General features: G+C 53.7%; 1 protein-coding gene across 12 annotated transcripts in view; it reads right to left on the bottom strand.

The window, feature by feature from the left end:
- Positions 1–420: 420 nt before the first annotated feature.
- Positions 421–17,854, bottom strand: part of TRAK1 (trafficking kinesin protein 1) — a 124,035-nt gene continuing 106,601 nt past the window's right edge. For 6 of the 12 annotated variants that reach the window (XM_023260683.2, XM_011286249.4, XM_023260684.2 and 3 more), the window contains 3 exons: positions 15,530–15,748; positions 6,158–6,260; positions 421–3,204 (listed from right to left, as the gene is read on the bottom strand). In XM_023260683.2, coding sequence (XP_023116451.2) covers positions 2,406–3,204; positions 6,158–6,260; positions 15,530–15,748 — 1,121 coding nt within the window. In that variant the 3' untranslated portion in view covers positions 421–2,405. Of the gene's footprint in view, positions 3,205–3,960; positions 4,088–5,313; positions 5,405–6,157; positions 6,261–15,216; positions 15,749–17,854 lie in introns of those variants that run through there. The other 6 variants (XM_011286250.4, XM_023260682.2, XM_045037807.1 and 3 more) reach the window with 5 other exon arrangements.

Genomic DNA, 17,854 nt, shown 5'->3' on the forward strand with positions numbered 1-17,854 from the left:
GGTCTTTAGACGTTTCTTAATTCTGTGGAGGGCAATTTGGTGACCTCTATCTAGGAATTTACCTCACTGATGGGCTCCCATATGTGGAAAATTACATATAGGCAAAGGTTTTTTTCATTATAGGGCTGTGATAGAAAAGGCGGGAATTAACTCCATGCCCAGCCCTAGGGTACTGGTCCACAGGAGTATGAACGTGTTCATCGTGGGTATGTCAACACGGTATAATGTAGGGAATGTAGGGAAGCTCTCGAGGTTCCAACTGAAAAGTTGTCTAAGGTGTATAATATTGTGTGAAAGGGTGGCTGTAACAGTATGGACAGTATACGGCTTTCATTTACTCGTCCCAAAGAGCTGAACAGCTTTAGGTGTCCCATAAAGAGATCTCCTCGATGAAAAATGGAATACAAGTCAGAATCCGAGTGTGGTTTCCATCATTTGAACTTATTTTATTGATATTCATTAGAGAAGGAAATTGTATTGTTTTTCGATGCATTACAACACGCTTTTTTGGTAGTGGTTGCACAAGGTCGATCATGAACTATACTAAGTACTGCGACCTCCGAATTGCCGATTTTTTTACACTGGTATTTCCTTTGTGGTGATGGGTGGCTCCTCTCTGAATACACAAAGTGGTCCATTCAATTCGTGGTTTTCATACTCCTTTGTGGTTCTACCTACTGCTTTAAAATACATTCAAATAAAAAAATCTCCTTGCAGTGAGTGCACGCATACAACCGAAACAACCCACACCTTCGTGTTCTGAGAATAAATACTCTAAAATCGGACGACTGACGTTCGCTCCTTTGAGACTTTCTCAAAGACGCTTCAGCGGGCGTGGGTTTCCACTCACTCAACTGGACACATTGGGGGAGGGGGCGGGGAACAGGGGACGGCAACGCGACACCTTCGTCTGCACGGGATGTTACCCTTCCGCAGATGGCTGGACCAAAGGACCACGGAACCCTGAGGGACGGCGCAGTCCCCAGGTTAGAATAAATAAGTTACCTGCTGGGCCTGGAAGGCCACAGCCACGCCGGAACCGGAAAGGAGAGCGCATGTTTAAAACACAGCACGCACCAATAAATAAAAGGTCCGACCTTCATCAGCGCCACCCACAGGACCAGGCTCCCTTGTTCGCGCACGGTTCTTCCCACGAGCACCTATCTTTTCCTAGACGCAGGCCTTCGTGGGAGAGGGAGAAGATACCTTGGGGTAAGCACTCTGGCCCGAGACGTGAGGGCCCAGGGTGTGATCGCCGAATGCCTGCGTGAAGACCACATCCGTGAAGACACGCGGACCAGTCTCGGGCGTCCCAGGAAGGACTGGAACCAGCAGACTGCCACAGCCCCCCTTCTCCCGTGAACTGGTTTGGTATTACGTACGGGTGGCTGGGGTTCCTTTTACTTGTACTGCTGGCAGATTCCACTCCCAGCCTCCTCCCCCCACCCGCTTTCCTTTTAATCGCATTGTTAAACGTGTCGTCTCGGGGCTGGTCTTAACGGGGCTGGGACACGGGGTCCCCGAGCCCCGCCGCTCTCTCATCAGCGGTTCGGTATGAGGAAAACCGTACGGTGTCCTGGAACCACGGGACGCGGACTGTGACGCGCCATCTAGTACCATTACTTCCCTGCCTATAAAGAAACAGACAACAGAACCCTCACGCAGAACACACGGGGGCTGCCGCAAGGGGCGACGGGAGCGTGGATACATTCTTCCAGGTCAGACCTCCGGCCTGACGAATGATTACGGGACAGCGAAGGGCGACTGAGGTCGAAGGCATGGAAAGAAAAAGTCCCACCTCAAAAAAAAAGAAGCGACTCTCCGTTGAAGCAGAGGCGTGAAGGTCTCGAGGAAGCCGGGCCGCCCCTGAAAGAAAGAACAGCCCTGCGCTCCTGAAAGCTACATCAGCTGCGTGGGGCCGCAGCCCGAGGCTCCTGCCGCGCTTCCGGGGCGAGCGAGGGGGGCGCCCAGAGACACCGGCCGGCAGAGGCGCGGTGCCCCGTGCCGGCTCGCGCTGCACAGCGCCGGGAGCCACAGATTCACTGGTTTCCTATCCATGGGATAAGAACGACTGGAGGGGTTTCAGTGCTTCTCAAAGGAGAGGAGGAGAAAGGGCCGCCCGCCTGCCCCTGTCCCCGGCCGCACAAAGTCCCGGTGACAGCAGTGACGGCCAGGGCCCTTCCCGTGGGATATGGAGGAAGGGCAGGGCGGATGTAAGTCTCCAGGTCCTATGTACACACTGTACAAAGTCTCCACTCTTCCCCCATTAGGCACGAGGTTGATTTGTCTAGCTCAAGAGGGGAGGGGCGGAGGGGGAGAGAGGGAGAACGCGCAGTGCAGTGGGGGAGAGAGGGAGGCGGGAGCAAAGACGGGTCTCCTCCAGGGGAAGGGCCCCCCTCCCGTCCTCACCGGAAGCTAGTTTGTTTGGGGAGCTTAGCACCCATCAAGATGCCCGAGGTGAGAGTCACGGGGGCTTTCATCTGCATGCTGGACCCCACCATGGTGGGGAAGCTGCGGTTCCGCCGGATGCCGCTGTTGAGCTGCAGCCCGCCGATGGCACTCGTGACCGTGGGGCATCCGAGAGGCAGGCCCTCGGGGACCAGGCCCCCGGGGACCAGGGCCTGCGCTGGGCCCGGGGGCCCACAGAGGAGAGGTCCCTGATCCTCAGTCAAGGTGGGGACGTGGGCTCGCCCTGAGTTCACCACTTTGGCCACGCCAAACCTCCTGACTTTGTCCACGAGGTTGAGGTTGGAGACGGACACGTCTGTCTGGCTCTCGCTGCTCCGGACGTTCTTCTTCTCCCTCACCTCCCTCAGGATGGAGCTGGCCGGCTTGGAAGCCAGGAAGTTGTCGTAGGGAGGGCTCGTGCACTTGAACTCAAAGGAGGGCGGGGAAGACGTGGGTGTCTGCAGAGGCGAGTTGGGTGGGGTGGAGGGGATCACCGCCATCCTGGGGGTGTAGGAGTGCAGGAGGGAGCCCCGGCCGGCCCTGTCCCAGCTCTGCGGGTCATATACGGCCGCAGAGATGCCCCGCTCCTTCAGCAGCCACACCAGCCCCAGAGACGTGCTCATGGTGGTCGTGGACTCGCGGGTGTTAGTGAAGGACTCGGCCAGGCTCAGTCTCCGTGGAGTGCACGGGGTGGCCACCGGCGTGGACTTCAAGTGGCTGGTGCCGCCACAAGCTGGAGTTGGAGCCGAGTTAAGGCTGATAAGAAAGGACAAGAGGTCATTCATCAGAAAATGCCCACGAGCCCCCACGAAAAGGTTCGTGGCCAGTCTCCTGCAGGAGTGCAGGGAGGACCCGCCCAGGCTCCCCAGATGCCTCTTTCTACGTCTGTTCCTCCCTCCCGCCCCTGGGGGCCTTGGATTCCCTTGCGTGGGGGCATGGTTTAAAGTTAACAAGCTGCACATGAGTCCCTTGTCTCAGCCCCGGAGGGTGGGGACAACTGTCCCCTTGGCAGGTGACGAAACTCACTCTCAGAGGTTAGGTGGCTGATTCAGTGTCACGCTCAGCTACTGAGTGGAAGACCCAGGATTCGAGCCCAAGTCTGGGTGACCCCAAAGATGGGGGATGGGGGAGCCCTTCAGCAGAGAGGCTTTCTTTCCCTACCCCATTACTCAAGTTCCGGTGTTCCTTCCTACTGACTACTCCCGAGGCAAGAAGTTAACAGGGACTCAGGATCTGAGAGCTTACCCCCAGGAATGGCCCCAGCAGGTGGAGAGCCCGTGGGTGAGGGGGAGACAGGCTGAGGGGTGTGCATTACAGCAGCAGCACTCCCAGGCCTCCTGACTTCCACTATAGCGCCCTTCCCTGCACCGTGCTTCCCCCTTAGTCCTCCTCCCGTGGTTGCCGATTCCACCTCCGTGAGCGGAGTTATGGGGTCAGAGGCAGCCGTGTCACGTACTATCAGGCCTGCATCTATGGAGCTATCTAGAAAAAGGCTCACGGGAGGTGCGACACCTGTGTCACCAAAGGAAAGCAGCAAGATTTCTCCATCCACTTGTGTCATGCTGGCTGAGGACCCACTATGTTCCAGAAGCTGGAGTCTAGCAGTAAAGGGAGTGAGGCCAGCGCAGTATAACAGGGGCTGCAGGGGGAAAGACATTGCTGTCTGCTTAAAAATCAGGAAAGACCCTCTCTTAACAGCTGGTGCAGGGATGGGGCCAGGCCACAAAGGCATGGAGGTCCTTCACAGTTGCTGGCTAAACCCCTAAGGGCAGGGCAGCACACCCCTCCTTAGAGTCTTAGGAGACCTGCCCTGGTACCTCCCCAGGGCCATGGCAGGGGCTGCAGGTACCCCTTGGAGCAGGCCAGCTGGGTGGGCCCCAGGAGCTGGGGGAACAGAGCCCTCTCTCCCCAGCCTGGCGGAAGGCAGGCCAGATACCTTGGGCAAGACACCAAGTAGGGGTATGGGCAGGGAGGGGCCTCGCTCTGGAGCAGGTCCCAGGAATGACCTGAGCAGGGGCCTTCTGCTGGGGGAGGGAGTGTTCACAAGCACGTTCGAGCTAAGGCCTCGTTTGGCTGCACACTGGGGTGACCTTGCCGCTGGCTGGTCAGCACAGGGTGAGAAACCCAGAACAGGCCCATCTTACGCAAGCTCAGGGTTCGGGATGCTGGCGGGTCGGGAGCACTCAGAAACACGAGATTAGAAGCCACAGCAGATTCCTAAGGTTAAGAAATGGATTCTCCAAAAAGCACAAGTGGAATTCTACAAAACTGGTCTACAAGCAGTAGGGGGGCAAAAACATGGGGGACTTAAAATCTCGTTTACAAGGCCATTCTGAGGAAGATCTTTCATTTGGTCTCAAGCTGCCATTCTTCCAAACCCAGGCAAAAAGCCTTCTCTTGCTAGTGATCGCCCAAGACTTTTCTGTCCCTGATGAGGCTCCGGGGACCCCGAGATGGGGACAGGAGTGCTGTTTTGAGTCCTACGGCTTAGACAGAAGATCACCAGGCACCAGCCTCTCCCGGGAGAAGCCCCAGAGCGTGGTAAAAAATCTAGAGCTCTTCCAACATCGGGCTACGGTGGGGATGCCGGCTTCTCCAGAGGCAGGAAGGGAGTCAGAGAAGACAAGCTCAGATGTGGATTCCCTTTCTGCTGAGAACTTCGGTTAGGCCCATATTAGTGCCGGCACTCGGCTCAACTGAGCATTTAGAGGGGTTAGGGGCATCCACTGTCAAGGCCACGTTAGCCAGGCACAACCACAGAGACACATCCACGCCTAAGTCCTGGGTTAGTGGCGGCCACGCGTGCACACACAGCTCCCTCCAGGTGGCCCTGCCGGGGGCAGGCACCGCTGGCGGTGTGCTCACCCCCTGCCTCGCCTGTGGGCTCATTCTCTGCCCTACATCTCCTCTCAGCTCGACGGGGCATAGGGCCGCTTCGTCGTCCTCCTCACATGACCTGCGGAGAATTATTCATAGTTTAAGGTGTTCCCTGGGGCGGCCGCTCCCTCCGAGCTGGCCCTGCTCGCCTCCCTCCCTTCCTGCTTCACCTGCATTCACCCCGGGCCTTGTTTGACTGCACCATACAGAAAAGGGCTGAGGGGGTCACCTCACCCCGTGGAGGGAGACCGTTTTCTCTTTCACTAGAAGCTGTGGAAGGCCTGAAACCAAGCCAAGCAGACCACCCCAGGCCATACAAGTCCTCCTGCCAGACAGTGTCAATCTCTATCGCTTCTGGAAGGCACCGAAGGAAAATGGGCCATGCTGGGCACACGGCTGGGTCTTCGAGTCTTATCCTTTCAGTCGTTACACTGTGGCTGTGGCACGTGGTTCCTGCAGTCTATTCCAGAGGCACGCGGCCTCCACTCTGTGAAGGAACCCCATGCTCTACTGACAGACTTCGGGACAAAATCCCAACGGACGTGGCTTTGCTGACTGTGGAAGCGTCAATTTCGGCTGGTTAGGGAGGGACGCGGCCAGCTAAAAAGGCACATAGAGCCTGGGTCTGAATCTGTGCTGGATCTGAATCAAAAAGGGCCTCAACTCAAGAGGGAAGATGGGACCCCAAACAGCAGGTGCTACGAGACGCCTCAGCTGGCCCAAGTTGGTTCTGAATGAGCCTCTCTACTTGGGCTTTTCTTGCCATTAAGTCTTGCAGGAAGCGCCCCGACCTCACCCCATCCTTACCCACCCCGGGGCCGGGGTCCCTTACCTTGGCGTGACCCGCGTGAGCTCATCTGAAGGATGCAGGATACGACATGTGGTGAAGGTGAAGGTGGAGTTGGTCTGTGACATGCACTTCCCAGGGTGGTGTGCTAAATTGGGGGAGGGGGGAACAGAACATATTCCTCGCATCCAAGTAAACCCATGAGAAAGTTAAAATCCCAGCATGGCCCTCAAGGGACAGAAGAAGCGATGAGCTACCTTGTTAACCGGATCTGGGCAAGGAAGGTGTAATCACATGTTCTGGATCGAAGGTGGTCTTTCAAAAATAACCACACTTTTGAGCACTGGTTTGCAGAGCATCAAATTGCAGCTTCCGACCCAATCCAGACAGGGTTCCCCATCAGCGTTCTTTGGCCAGTAGTGGATCCAGTTTGAAGAGCTAATGAGCCCTTGGGGGTAATCTGGTTTCCCTCCTCAGGGGTCAGAATCGGCTTCCTTCTTGTGGTGTTTCACACTCCTTTTTACTGGCAAACAGGTGCCAAGTTCTGCCAAGGAGAGGGGAGAGGCGTGGGGATGGGGAGGGGCCTTGCCACCCAGAAATGGGGCAAGGCCCACATGGCTCCCTTTCCTGTGTACACGGAAAGGGGCTCGGGGGAGCTGGCTCCACTACTGTCTATGTGTGGTCCGCAGGGTGGGAGATGGGATGTCAGCTGCCCCAACAACAAGCTGGCAAGACTGCCAGAGCCCAGGGCTGTCTTTAGCTCCAGGATCAGGTGCGGTCTGACACACACCAGTGCGTGCGGCCCCCGTCCCCCGGGCCGCTTTCTTGCCGTCTCTAGGATGTCTGATCTCTAATGAAAGAGAAGTTGTCCTCAATGTATTTCCTTTTAAAGCGCTAAGGGGCTGTTGTTAAGGCAGCTGAAGACTATGATTTGGGGCAAAGTAAATCACAGAAGCATTAGGAACATGCATCAGAAAGCTGGCGAGTGGGAAGTAATGAGTGATCGAGTCTATGGGAGACATCATGATTGTAGAGGTCACCCTCGTTCATAACTCAAATGCAAAAAAAAAAAAAAAGGAAAAGGAAAAAAAAAAGATGCTGCTCTGGATAGCATGCACAATGGCACAATGCGGTACTGGGACGACCCCCCGCCCTGCCCGTCCCGACACCCCTCTAGCAGCTCAGCCCCCAGAGACCTCTTGGGGGAGGGGGAACGCATTTGGTTCTCAGAGGCCATGAGCACTCCAAAGATTCAAAAGGCCGCGAACTAGAATCTTCTAGCTCATTCTGGCAAGTTTTCCCTTGGGTTTGACAAAAAGGAAAACAAAACAGAAGAGATTGGTGCCCCAAACCTACAGATCCACACGCAGCTGACTGGGTCTTAAAAAACAAAAAAATAAAAAAAACAAAACAAAAAAAAGCCCAGAACCAGATGAAACAAAAACTGTCGGAGACAGGCAAACTGAAGGCAGGCAGGACAAGGCCAGAGCACAAAAACATTGGCAGGGACTAGAGGCACAACGTAAGACTGCTGTGCCCCGATTATGATGGTCCGACTCATCTCTCTGGGTCGAGGCAGGCGCCCGTGGCCCCTGGAGAGGCAGCCAGCACTCCGGCCACCAGAGCCAACCCTTAACCACGGGCAGCACCGGGCAGAGCAGGAAGGGGCAAAAACACACGTGAAAACAGCCTTTATGAATCTTTCTCAACCGATAAATGTGACGGCTTAGGAACCGGGCAGGGTAACTGGAAAATCGCGGCCAACAAAACAAAAATGGAAGAAGCTATGAAGAAAAGGCAACCAAACAATCACGATTCTCTGGCCACAATAAGATCTAGCAACAAAAGCAATAAAAAGCCTGAGAGAAGCATCCCAAATAACAGGCGTGAGGGGTGATTTGGGACGGAGGGAGGAAAGAAAAACGCAGGAAGGAGAGGTAACGAAGAAGACACAACAGGGGAAAGAGAGATCACCTTAAAAAAAGAAAATCAAAAGCAAGGCTGGCTTTAATTAGGAGTGGACCCCATTTAAACACGGGAGATGATCGAATCAAAAGGTCCCAAAGGTTCGCTCCTCTCCCCCCACCACGTACTGGATCTTCCCTTGCGACACGTGGTGCAAGATGGACATTTTAGAGACATGGTGGCATCAGCAGAAGCAAAACCCATCTGACACAGATGGGTTTGGGGACAGGAAAAGGCTGCTAAAATTCAGAAGTCATCATTTCCCAGAAGCAACGGATAGGAAGATCAACAGGAAGGAATCAAAAGTGCCAAGCCAGAGGTTCGGCCCCTCCGAAATACCACTGGGACGCCTGGCCCCGCTCTCCGCGCGTCACCACTGCCTGCCGGGCTGCTGCAGCGTTTCCCTTCCTTGGGACACAACACAGAGACAGTGAGTCGCCCGAGGCCTCTGGTGCTCCCCACGGAGCGGCCACAGGCTGATTCCCAAAGCCCTGCCTGCGGGAGAGCAATTCCTCCCAGAAAGAGGCACAGGATGCCTTCTCGCCAGCAGGGGCAGGGGCTCAGGGGGAGGGCTCCCTCCTGGAGTCCCCTGGTCCCCACGGGACACCAGAGCCCTGCCTCAGCAGCTGTGTGTGCACCTCCTGCTGCTCACCCGGGGCTTCCGAGGACAGGGTTGCTTGGATTTAACACTCCGACTTCCCGCTTAAGTCCTTTTCCTCCTCCTCAGTCTGGGCTGCAGGGCCGCACAGCCTTGCTCGGGGACAGCACCACGTGGGTTAGAGTATTCACACCAACAAGGGCTTCCCTCGAGCGTCCCCTAATCCCTCGTTATTCACATCTGTTCCTTCTCTGCCAGGTTCTGACACGGCTACAAAATCCTAATCTATCAAAGGGGACCTTTAAACTGAGTTAATCCTTGTTATTCAAGATCGTCTACACTGGTGAACTACACGCAGGGAGCCAGCGTACACATTCGTTTTTCTGCAAACATGCCTCGTGCAGGCACACCCCCTTGGCCAGCCGCAGGTCGGGGCACGGAAGGGCTTTCCGAGGGCAAGAGCTACCCTGCTCACGTGCTCTCTGATCCGTCCGTGCTGTGCTTTCTGCCTAGAGCAGGTGCACTGGGTAAACGGTCTGACGGGCTGTGCTCCTTCGGAGGGGAAAAGGGTGGCGAGGACCGACGGCGAAACTGGGCGCTCGGGATCTCGCCGCTGCAGCTAGTGACGGGGCCCACGGTCTCCGGTGAGCTGGGGCTTCCTCCCTGCGTGGCCTTGAGACAGCACTGAGGATTACGCAGACCTGGGTGATGGCTGCTCGGTGGACTGTCTGGGCCGCCCGGGGACGGGCGGGAAAGCCCACTGCCCTCCCCGTGGCCGCCTGCTCTAATTGTGAGGAGAGCAAAGGGTCACTCTGGCGGGGACATGAAGCGTGACCAAGACTCTGCCGGTCTCCCACCCGTATGATGTGATCTGTACACAGCGACCCGTGCATTTCAGTCAATCCGAGTGGTGCTGTCCTTCCCCCCATACCTGGTAATGTGCTGGGGAGAACAGGAACTTCCCCTCTAAGGGCCATCATGGCACCCAGTCCTTAAAAGAGCCCTCACGTGAGCCCACACGGATGCCAAAAACTATACCTGCACCCGGAGGTTTCTAAGGAGTCACCAAAAACACACCAGGGCAAGGCTGTTTCAAAGGGGATTTCTGAGGACGGAGAAGCCTGGCCATGCCACACACCGGAGATTTTCTTTCTTTTTGCTAACATGAATAGCTTAAAAATCAAAATTGCAAACACATCTCCGGATCCTGGAAAAAGAGGACTCTGCCTTTGTGATGCACTGAAAGCTTCCGTATGCTCTTCCCCACTTTCCATGGGAAGAGGCCAAACCTACGTAAAGTGAACAAAATGCCTCCAATGTTTTCCTTTTCTTAATTTGAACACATAGCGTGTGAAGTTGCTGTCACACAGTTCGGATCTGCTTCGCAATTTCTATAAACTCATTAACCAACGCACACGCCCATGTTCTCTCTCCCACCTGCCCCTACAGTTCCAGTAGCTGCCATCACGTCAACAGCGGTGCCCACGGGCCAGCCTTTTCTATCCAAGAAAAACCACACCCACAGAAAACAGAAACCATTGTCTATCCAGCTTAAAGGCATGGCTTGAGCTAAATCCTAAGAGCATCAGCACCTTTCCTTGGTTTTGCTTTGGTTTTGTTTTTACCTTTTTACTAGCTCCTAATGACTGTTACTTTTTGTTCAAGGAATAATCACATTTGGGGGAAGGGAAGGAGGCGGACATGTCTGCCTGTCAGCTGCTTGCCCATTAAAAAAAGAAAGAAAGAAAAGAAAGAAGGGGCAAAAAGCAATTCTTTCGAATTCTTCCTAAAAGACTTAAAATGTCAGGGCACAGGAAAATGCTTTAGAGACTTCTTTCTGTCACTTCTTTATATAACTCTGCCCATGATTTTTTTCTGGGAAAAAAAGAAGTTTCATGAGTTCCTGTGGGAAAAGCTCCATAAGTCTTTTGTGTGCCCTCTGTTTCATCATTAATATAAATACTGTGTCCAGGGTTCACGTGGCTCTAACAAGCGTTTTCCTCTGGAGGGTGGGGAATCAACAACAGTTTCTGACACGGCAGTGCATTTCCTCCCTTCTTAAAAAAAATAAAAGTGATTTAAAGCCAAACAGTGTTACAGGGTGGTATTTTTTAAGCCCTTAGCTCCAGGCTTAACATGGGCCCCCGAAGGCTGCCTCTCGTCTGTCCCTGCAGCTCAACAGAGACCTCCAAGCCCCTGTCGCAGACCCGGGCCTACAGGCACCAGGAGGTTTCTATCACAGAGATTTTTAAGCCACACAAGATCTTTTTCTGGTTTCTGTACAACTTATTTTTGGATCCTGCAAAATTAAAATAATTAAAAGCCCGTTTTTTCCCATTGCGCCAGGCTATTCCCTGTTTCATCTAAGGAGTATGTGATTTAACCGATGAGCATTCTCACAGCTTTTCATGCAGAGAGGGGCAGAAATTCCCACAAGTGGCCCTTAAAATACCCTCTGGAGAAAAAGGGATTTTTTTTTTAAAGAATTGTGGTTAAAATGCCGAAGGGGTAAAATGCAAAAGTCTCTTTGGATCCTCTGGGTGCTCACAAAGCTGGGCCCTAGACCTTGTCCTCTCGTCCTTCCTTCTGTGGCGGATGCCCGCGGGGGTGGGCAGCTGGCCTGACTTAAGCGGCACCAAGAGCGTCCCCGCTAAGTGCCTTCCAAGCCAGTTCAGGGGCGCACTTCCCCCTCCCACCACTAGGTGGTGCAGCCGGACAGCTCACCCCACCGCCAGCACCCACCCCGGAGCTCCTCCGCTAAGTGTCAGCAGCCTGAGCCCCCCCTTCAGCCGTCTGTCTGCGTGGGTCCCTCCCAGAGCACGGGAAGGCTCCCCTATGGTTTTCAGAGGTGAGGCTGCCGTCCGGAAAGCACTCCCGAAGCGCAGGCGTGTTCAGCAAATTGTAAGCAGGGTTGACTCCAGCTGGCGGTTTGGGGAGGAGTCAAGGACCTCACTCTTCCTTCATGTTTCCACCTCCTGGTAGCCTCTGGCCTGCTTCGTTCTGGTCTAATAGGTATCCCGATGCAAGAGCCCAGGGCCTTCCTTAGTATTGCCTAACACCAGTGGGTCTGAGCAGACCGCCTGCTCTGTGCACAAGGAGCAAACTCCTGTAACCGCTCCAGAACGAAGGCTGGGTTGGTCACGTGTCATCAACTCTTTCCGTGGAGACAGAAGGGACCTTGCCTACACCCGCAGTTCTGTGAACCGAAGGAACCGGGCTTCCCTTCCAGACCCATCAGGCCCCCATGGCCCACTCTCCCTCAGGACCCACCTGGGTCCTGGGGCAGAAAGGACAGGACGGCGGGCCTTTATTCAGGCTCCTGCCCCACGCATGCGCTTAAGTACTACTCAGCGGGCCCCACCTCCCCTCTGGCCCCTTTCCTCCACAGATCCCCGACGTAGGGGTCCACTAAGGGAGCTACGAAAGAAGCCAATTCCTGGCCTGTGCCTGGGGTGCTGGGGGCAGGTCCACGCTGCGGCTTCAGGCTACTTTCAAGGGCTGTTGTGACCAAAGGTGAGTTCTGCCTTCAACACTTACTTTGGCACCTCGGCCCCAACTCCACTGCGGGGCCACAGCCGGACAGGCCACCCTGACTGGCATGAGCCTGCTCTAGGGGAATTGCCCCCACCTGAGTGGCCTCCCTGTGCGTGAGCGTGAAAATAAACGGGCCTTCCCTTTCCTCTGTGCTGCCTTCACCCTACTTCTCCCTCCCCTTTAAGGATCAGGGCGTCCCAAACAATTCAACTAAACAGCCCGACCATCTGCCGACTTAACTGCATGACTTTAAAACTCTGATCCGGATCTTTTCTCACGTGCCGGGCTCCTCCCTACAAATAAACACCTAAAATTCACAACATGGACAGTACAAGATAATGACTGTTTCTGAGAAAGTGTACTTTCTATAGGAGTTAATAACATAAAATGTCCCTGAAAAAGTAAAACTATAATCTAAAAAATTGTTTCAAACAATCCATTTTAATCATCTAAATTATTTACAAACAACAAGGAATCACGTTTTTTTAAGACATGGGCTTATAAAAATCAGCCAATAATGATACAATAATACATTAAAATATATTCATTTTTTTTTCCGTGCTCAAAACTTTTCCTCCACGAGCTAACAGGCTCTAGATAAAAGTGCCTAATATATAAGTCTCCCCAGTTTCCTCCCTTAGGAATAGTTGCAAGAAAAAAGGCTAACCCTTCCCGTCTTCAGTTTCTCCCTACTAAGTATTCCCAGAGGCGGCTCCTGGGACTGTGCTGTCTGGCACCAGAAAAGCCTAAGCCATCAGGGCACGTGGGTGGCTCAGTCGGTTAAGCGTCTGACTTCTTGCAGTTTTGTGAGTTCAAGCCCCACACTCAACTCTTTGCTGGCAGCACAAAGCCTGCTTGGGGTTCGTTCATTCATTCATTCATTCATTCACACTCTCCCTCTCTCTCTCTCTCTCTCTGACACTCCCCCATTTGTGCTGTCTCTGTCTCTCTCAAAATAAATAAATAAACTTAAAAAAAAAAAAAAAGAGAGAAACCCTAAGCATTAGGGACAGACCAAGGCAGGGACCAGACCAGCCCGGATACAAATCCCAAGACAGACTATGCCCTAGTCCTTCCTGCTGAAGCTTAGCTATTTACCTGTGACTCCAAGACTGTGTACAGAGTGCCACTTGGGGCCTCTCGGGTGATTTATTTAGAGTGACATGCTTCTTACATTCCAGTAATCAAAATGGTCCTGTTACTCCCAATAGAGAGAAAAGGGCCAAATCGCTGTTTGCACCGATCCCCTCTGAGCACTGAGCTTTTAACAACTCTGACCCAGCAAATGAGCTCCAAAGAACCCTTCTCTAAATGCTCAGCCCTTTCCTGTGTTACCTTCAGCGATCTATAGAACTCTTTCTGAACGCATGCTTCCAACCTGGGATCCCTCTAAATGTCAACTATAGACTTGTGTGCCTCTCCTCAAAGTTGCTGGGATGAATTTGCTGAGGTTTGAGGAAAGAGGGAAGAAGCAATTGAATACGTCTTTGTCTAGGGTAAGGAAAGCGGTCAGGACTTATGTCCTCATAATTGGTCCCCTCTCCCCCTCTGACCTTCAAGAGAAGCTCTTAGCTGACTTGACAAGTTTTACTCCTTTTGTGTAACTTCTTAAAGACACATTTAATGGTGCTTCTTCACACTTAAAGCATTCACTTTCTAGTCCATGTAGGACTACAGGGAGAGGTCATCACACCTGACACGATTCCTACAGTTTCAGTCACATAAATCAGCAGACGCCGTGCTTCCCGTGCCACCGTCTGCCTTCCGGAAGGACAACGGTGCTGCTAACAAAGGTAAGTGACAATACCACAGCTGGTCTCCCGTTCTGAAGATATTCAGTAATAAACATTTTCATTCCCTTGCAAGCTTAACCTGATAACTGCTAAGAAAGTAAATAAGCAAACCATAAACCTGTGCGCTAAACCAATCCTTTTTACTTTGAATCCTTTACCTCTGAAGTTGATGTCAAAGAGACAAGGAAAGTTGGGTCCAAATAAAGTCCCTTGCCACAGGCATCCAAACTTAGCCTGGGAGGCGCCATCGCGAACCTCAGCTCGCCCCTGCCCTGTACCTCAGCGGGGGGAGTTGTGGCCTTCATGAACGAAAGTTATGAATCACAAAGATGCGTGTCCTCTCCTCAAATCTAATGACTCGGGATGTCATGAGGATGACAACATTGCCTGAATTCATCATAGGCTGCGTCTCTGCCCTGACCCCACAAGATAGCTTCCTTGTCTCCTCAGCACTGCAGTCAGGGCCGGCGGGGGGGGGGGGGGGGGGGGGGGGGGGGGTTGTCCCAGGAAATCTGGGGCAAATGGTGACCACATGACCCCTGAGCCCAAAGTGTTTCATCCCAGTGACGCCTAGGATGTAAATCTACAAACGCATGGTCAGGTCTTTAATGGGGCAGCAGGGGGTGGGTAATCAACCAGAGCTCCTTTCCAGATTCATCTGGGGTCCTCTCTCTGGAAATACTTCCAACCTGGGACCCTCTAGATGTCATTGTCCTAGGGCTTGTTGGGTTAAGGAGTACTGCTAAAACACTTTTTAAAAATCCGCTCTGAACACATATGTAAGCTGGAAAGAAAACACATACACCTTCATTGAAGTTAGAAATGTGAAAAGGCCGCTCTATCCACCAGTTGTCTGAAATCCTGAACACCTTCTGGGCTTTTTCCTATTCCGATGCTCCGCGGAGAGACAGGGTCTCTCATTCGCCATCTGAGCGACCCGGCGCTCCTATCTTCCCCCTTAACATGCCCAACTCTGCTCAGCTCGGTTTGGAAATCACCGCAGGACTCGACAGTCTGCCCCCCGCCCTGCCCCAGACTCAGGGAGAGACCCACAACAGGAAGAGGGGAGCTGATGTGTGGGGCGGGGGCAACAATCCCCTCCTTTTTAGCAGCCTTTCCTGCTCCCCCGTCAGGAGCCCCGCTGGGCCATGCACCTCCAACACGGGCAGGGAGCTACACCCATTTGTTACAAAAAGGAGGCATCAGACTCTGCGTTAAAAAACAGACCCGCACGATGGGAATGCTTTAATCGTCACCCACACAGACGAGCGGAAGCTACAGACAGAGAGCCACTACGGATGGTGCTCGGAACAGAGGCGAGAACGGCCCAGAACTCGGCCTCCGGTAAAGGTGCCAGGTTTACAGGACTCATGGCGGTGCCCTCACCAGACCCCTCCTCCTCCTCCTCCTCCTCCTCCTCCTCCTCCTCGGCCGCGGGCGGCTCCTGCATCTCCTCTGGGAAAGCCTGAGGCCGGCGTGGGTAACTTCTGCTGCCTGAGACAGTCACGCGTGCTCGGGACCCCTCACCTGAGGTCTCTGGGTGCTGAACTGGCGTGGAGGTAGCTAGGCCCGGGAGGGAAATGTGGTCACCTGTGTCGTCTTCCTCAAAGTCGTTAAGGCAGTACACTTCGTCCAGGTCAACGTCCAGTGTCCGGAAGCCCTTGGTGACCACACCGGGCCGGGGGTCCAGGATGCCCCCGAGGTGGGGCTGGGCCAACTGCTGCCAGTGGTGAAGGGTGGCGGAGCCTTGCAGGAGAAAGGGCAGAGAAGGGGGGACAAGGCAGAAGAGAGGGTTAGGATGCGAGTCCGAGCTGACGGCTGTCACCACCCTCAGAGTGCGGAGCATGACCCTCAAGCGGGCCCTGAGCCTCGTGGGTGAACTCTGGCAGGGACACCGGGGGAGCGGCCCTGGCTCTTGCTACCGTGTGACGGGCGATCCCCTTGCCACGCCTGGGAGGGGCACCAACTGAAGGAATCAAAAACAAAGCTTTTTACACAGTAAACTGAAAGCCATAAGGCGTGGCAAGGATGTCTGGTGACAAACTTTTAGTCAACCCATTGTCAGTCCCCAAATCCAACATGTATCAACTTAGGAACTGGAGAGGAAAAAAATAAGCAAGACCAAGTACAAAAGGGCGGGGGGCGGGGGAGGGTGCAAGTACAGAGTCTATGCCAAGTACACACCGTTGGGAACACGGAAGACAGAAGCAGAGGCAGAGTAAGACCATGTCAACTCGGGACCCACAACGTGAGAAAAGCAAAAGGCAATTAGAGTAGCACGCAGAGATAAGCCGTAGGCATGACTGTAGTCTTCTTGACTTATTGGGGTTTCTGTTTTCGACCAGCAAACCTGATAGGCTGCAGGTTTGGGAGAGGGAGAGGGAAAGGGAAAGGGACGAACTCGGTGTGAGTGACGAGCATGTAAGTCCGTACAGAGGTCTGAAGCAGAGGAGATCTCCTTAGTGACACCAGACCCCGGCACTCAGATGACATCGTGCAAGGTCTGTAATAACACCGGAGTGTGTCCCTGAGGACCTCGAGGGTGTCACGGGTGCTCACGAAGAGAAGTGTTCCAAGAACAATTATGCTTAGCAAACCTGGGTTGACAAGTAGATTTACGGAGGAACGTCTCAAAACCTTTGGTATGTTGCTATGTCCTGGGATTCTGGCCAATCCATTTGCCTTTTGAAGAGCAACCCCTTCCCCTTTGGAACATTTATTACACCTCGCGTGGCCCAGGTATGATGGCCCATGAGGCTGGGTGTCTGTCCCCATTCTACAGATGAATTAGTGGGTCACGCAAATAAACATTCTACTCGAGAGACTCTGACAGCAGTTCTCAGGCATAGGAAAGCGAGAGCCTTCCTGCACCAATGCCTCCCAGTTACCACTGGTTAACCACCCAGTTACCAAGGATGTCCTCTATTGGGCAGGCAAGAATCCCTCCAAGGCCTCCAGGGGCACATCAGAAAGGGGGACCAGGGAGCCAGGAGCCAGCAGCTCAGGAGTCAAGAGAAAAGAGAAGGAAAACGGTGGCAGGCATCGGAGTCGGGGATCAGTCCAGGAATGTGAACAAGATGTGGGGAACCCCCCTCAACGGCAGCTCCTGACCCTGTGGCGTGCCTGGTGACTGTGCTGCCTCCAACATACCGCTGGGAAGGAACTTCTCAGGAAGCAGTCCCGGCCGGTGAGTCTTGAAAGGACTCTGTAAGTGGGCAGTTCCAAACTCACTTAAAAGAGAAACAGTGGATATGCTGCCAATACGTGTTCAGGACAGTCCCTAGACACCCACTTTGAGGCCTGTCCCAGTTTGAAAGGCCACCTACTTACTCTGAATCTACTGCATCGACATAGAAAATATCCTCAGTGCAAAAGGAGTGAGATCATACAGAGGCACAGAGGATGAAAGAGAGCATCACATCCCTGCTCCCTCACTAGCTGCTAAGAGACGTCTAGAGCAGTGGTTCTCAGCTGGGGACGTCTGTTAACATCTGGAGACATTTTTGTCACAACTTGGGGGGAAAGACGGAGCGCTAAAGGCATCTCATGGGTAGCACCCGGGATGCTACAGGACGATGCCCAGGACTACCCCAACAACAACCCGGAATGACCCGGCCCCAGATGTCAGCAGGGCGGAGACTGAGAAACCCTGGCCAGGAGCTGTGGTCTCAATTCTCAGACCCTTCGAGAACCTGGAGAGCTCACGGACTCTATCCCGAAAAGGAGCTCACAGGCAAGCGGCAACATGCGTAACTGATCGGGGCTTTGCAGACATGCTGAAACCCGCTCACGGGATCCTGAATCCTAGATATCATGGCTTCATTTTTTTTTTTTTTTCCATTACCCTGTACG

This window comes from Felis catus, chromosome C2 (genome assembly GCF_018350175.1).
Source record: "Felis catus isolate Fca126 chromosome C2, F.catus_Fca126_mat1.0, whole genome shotgun sequence".
NCBI classification, from domain to species: Eukaryota; Metazoa; Chordata; class Mammalia; order Carnivora; family Felidae; genus Felis; species Felis catus.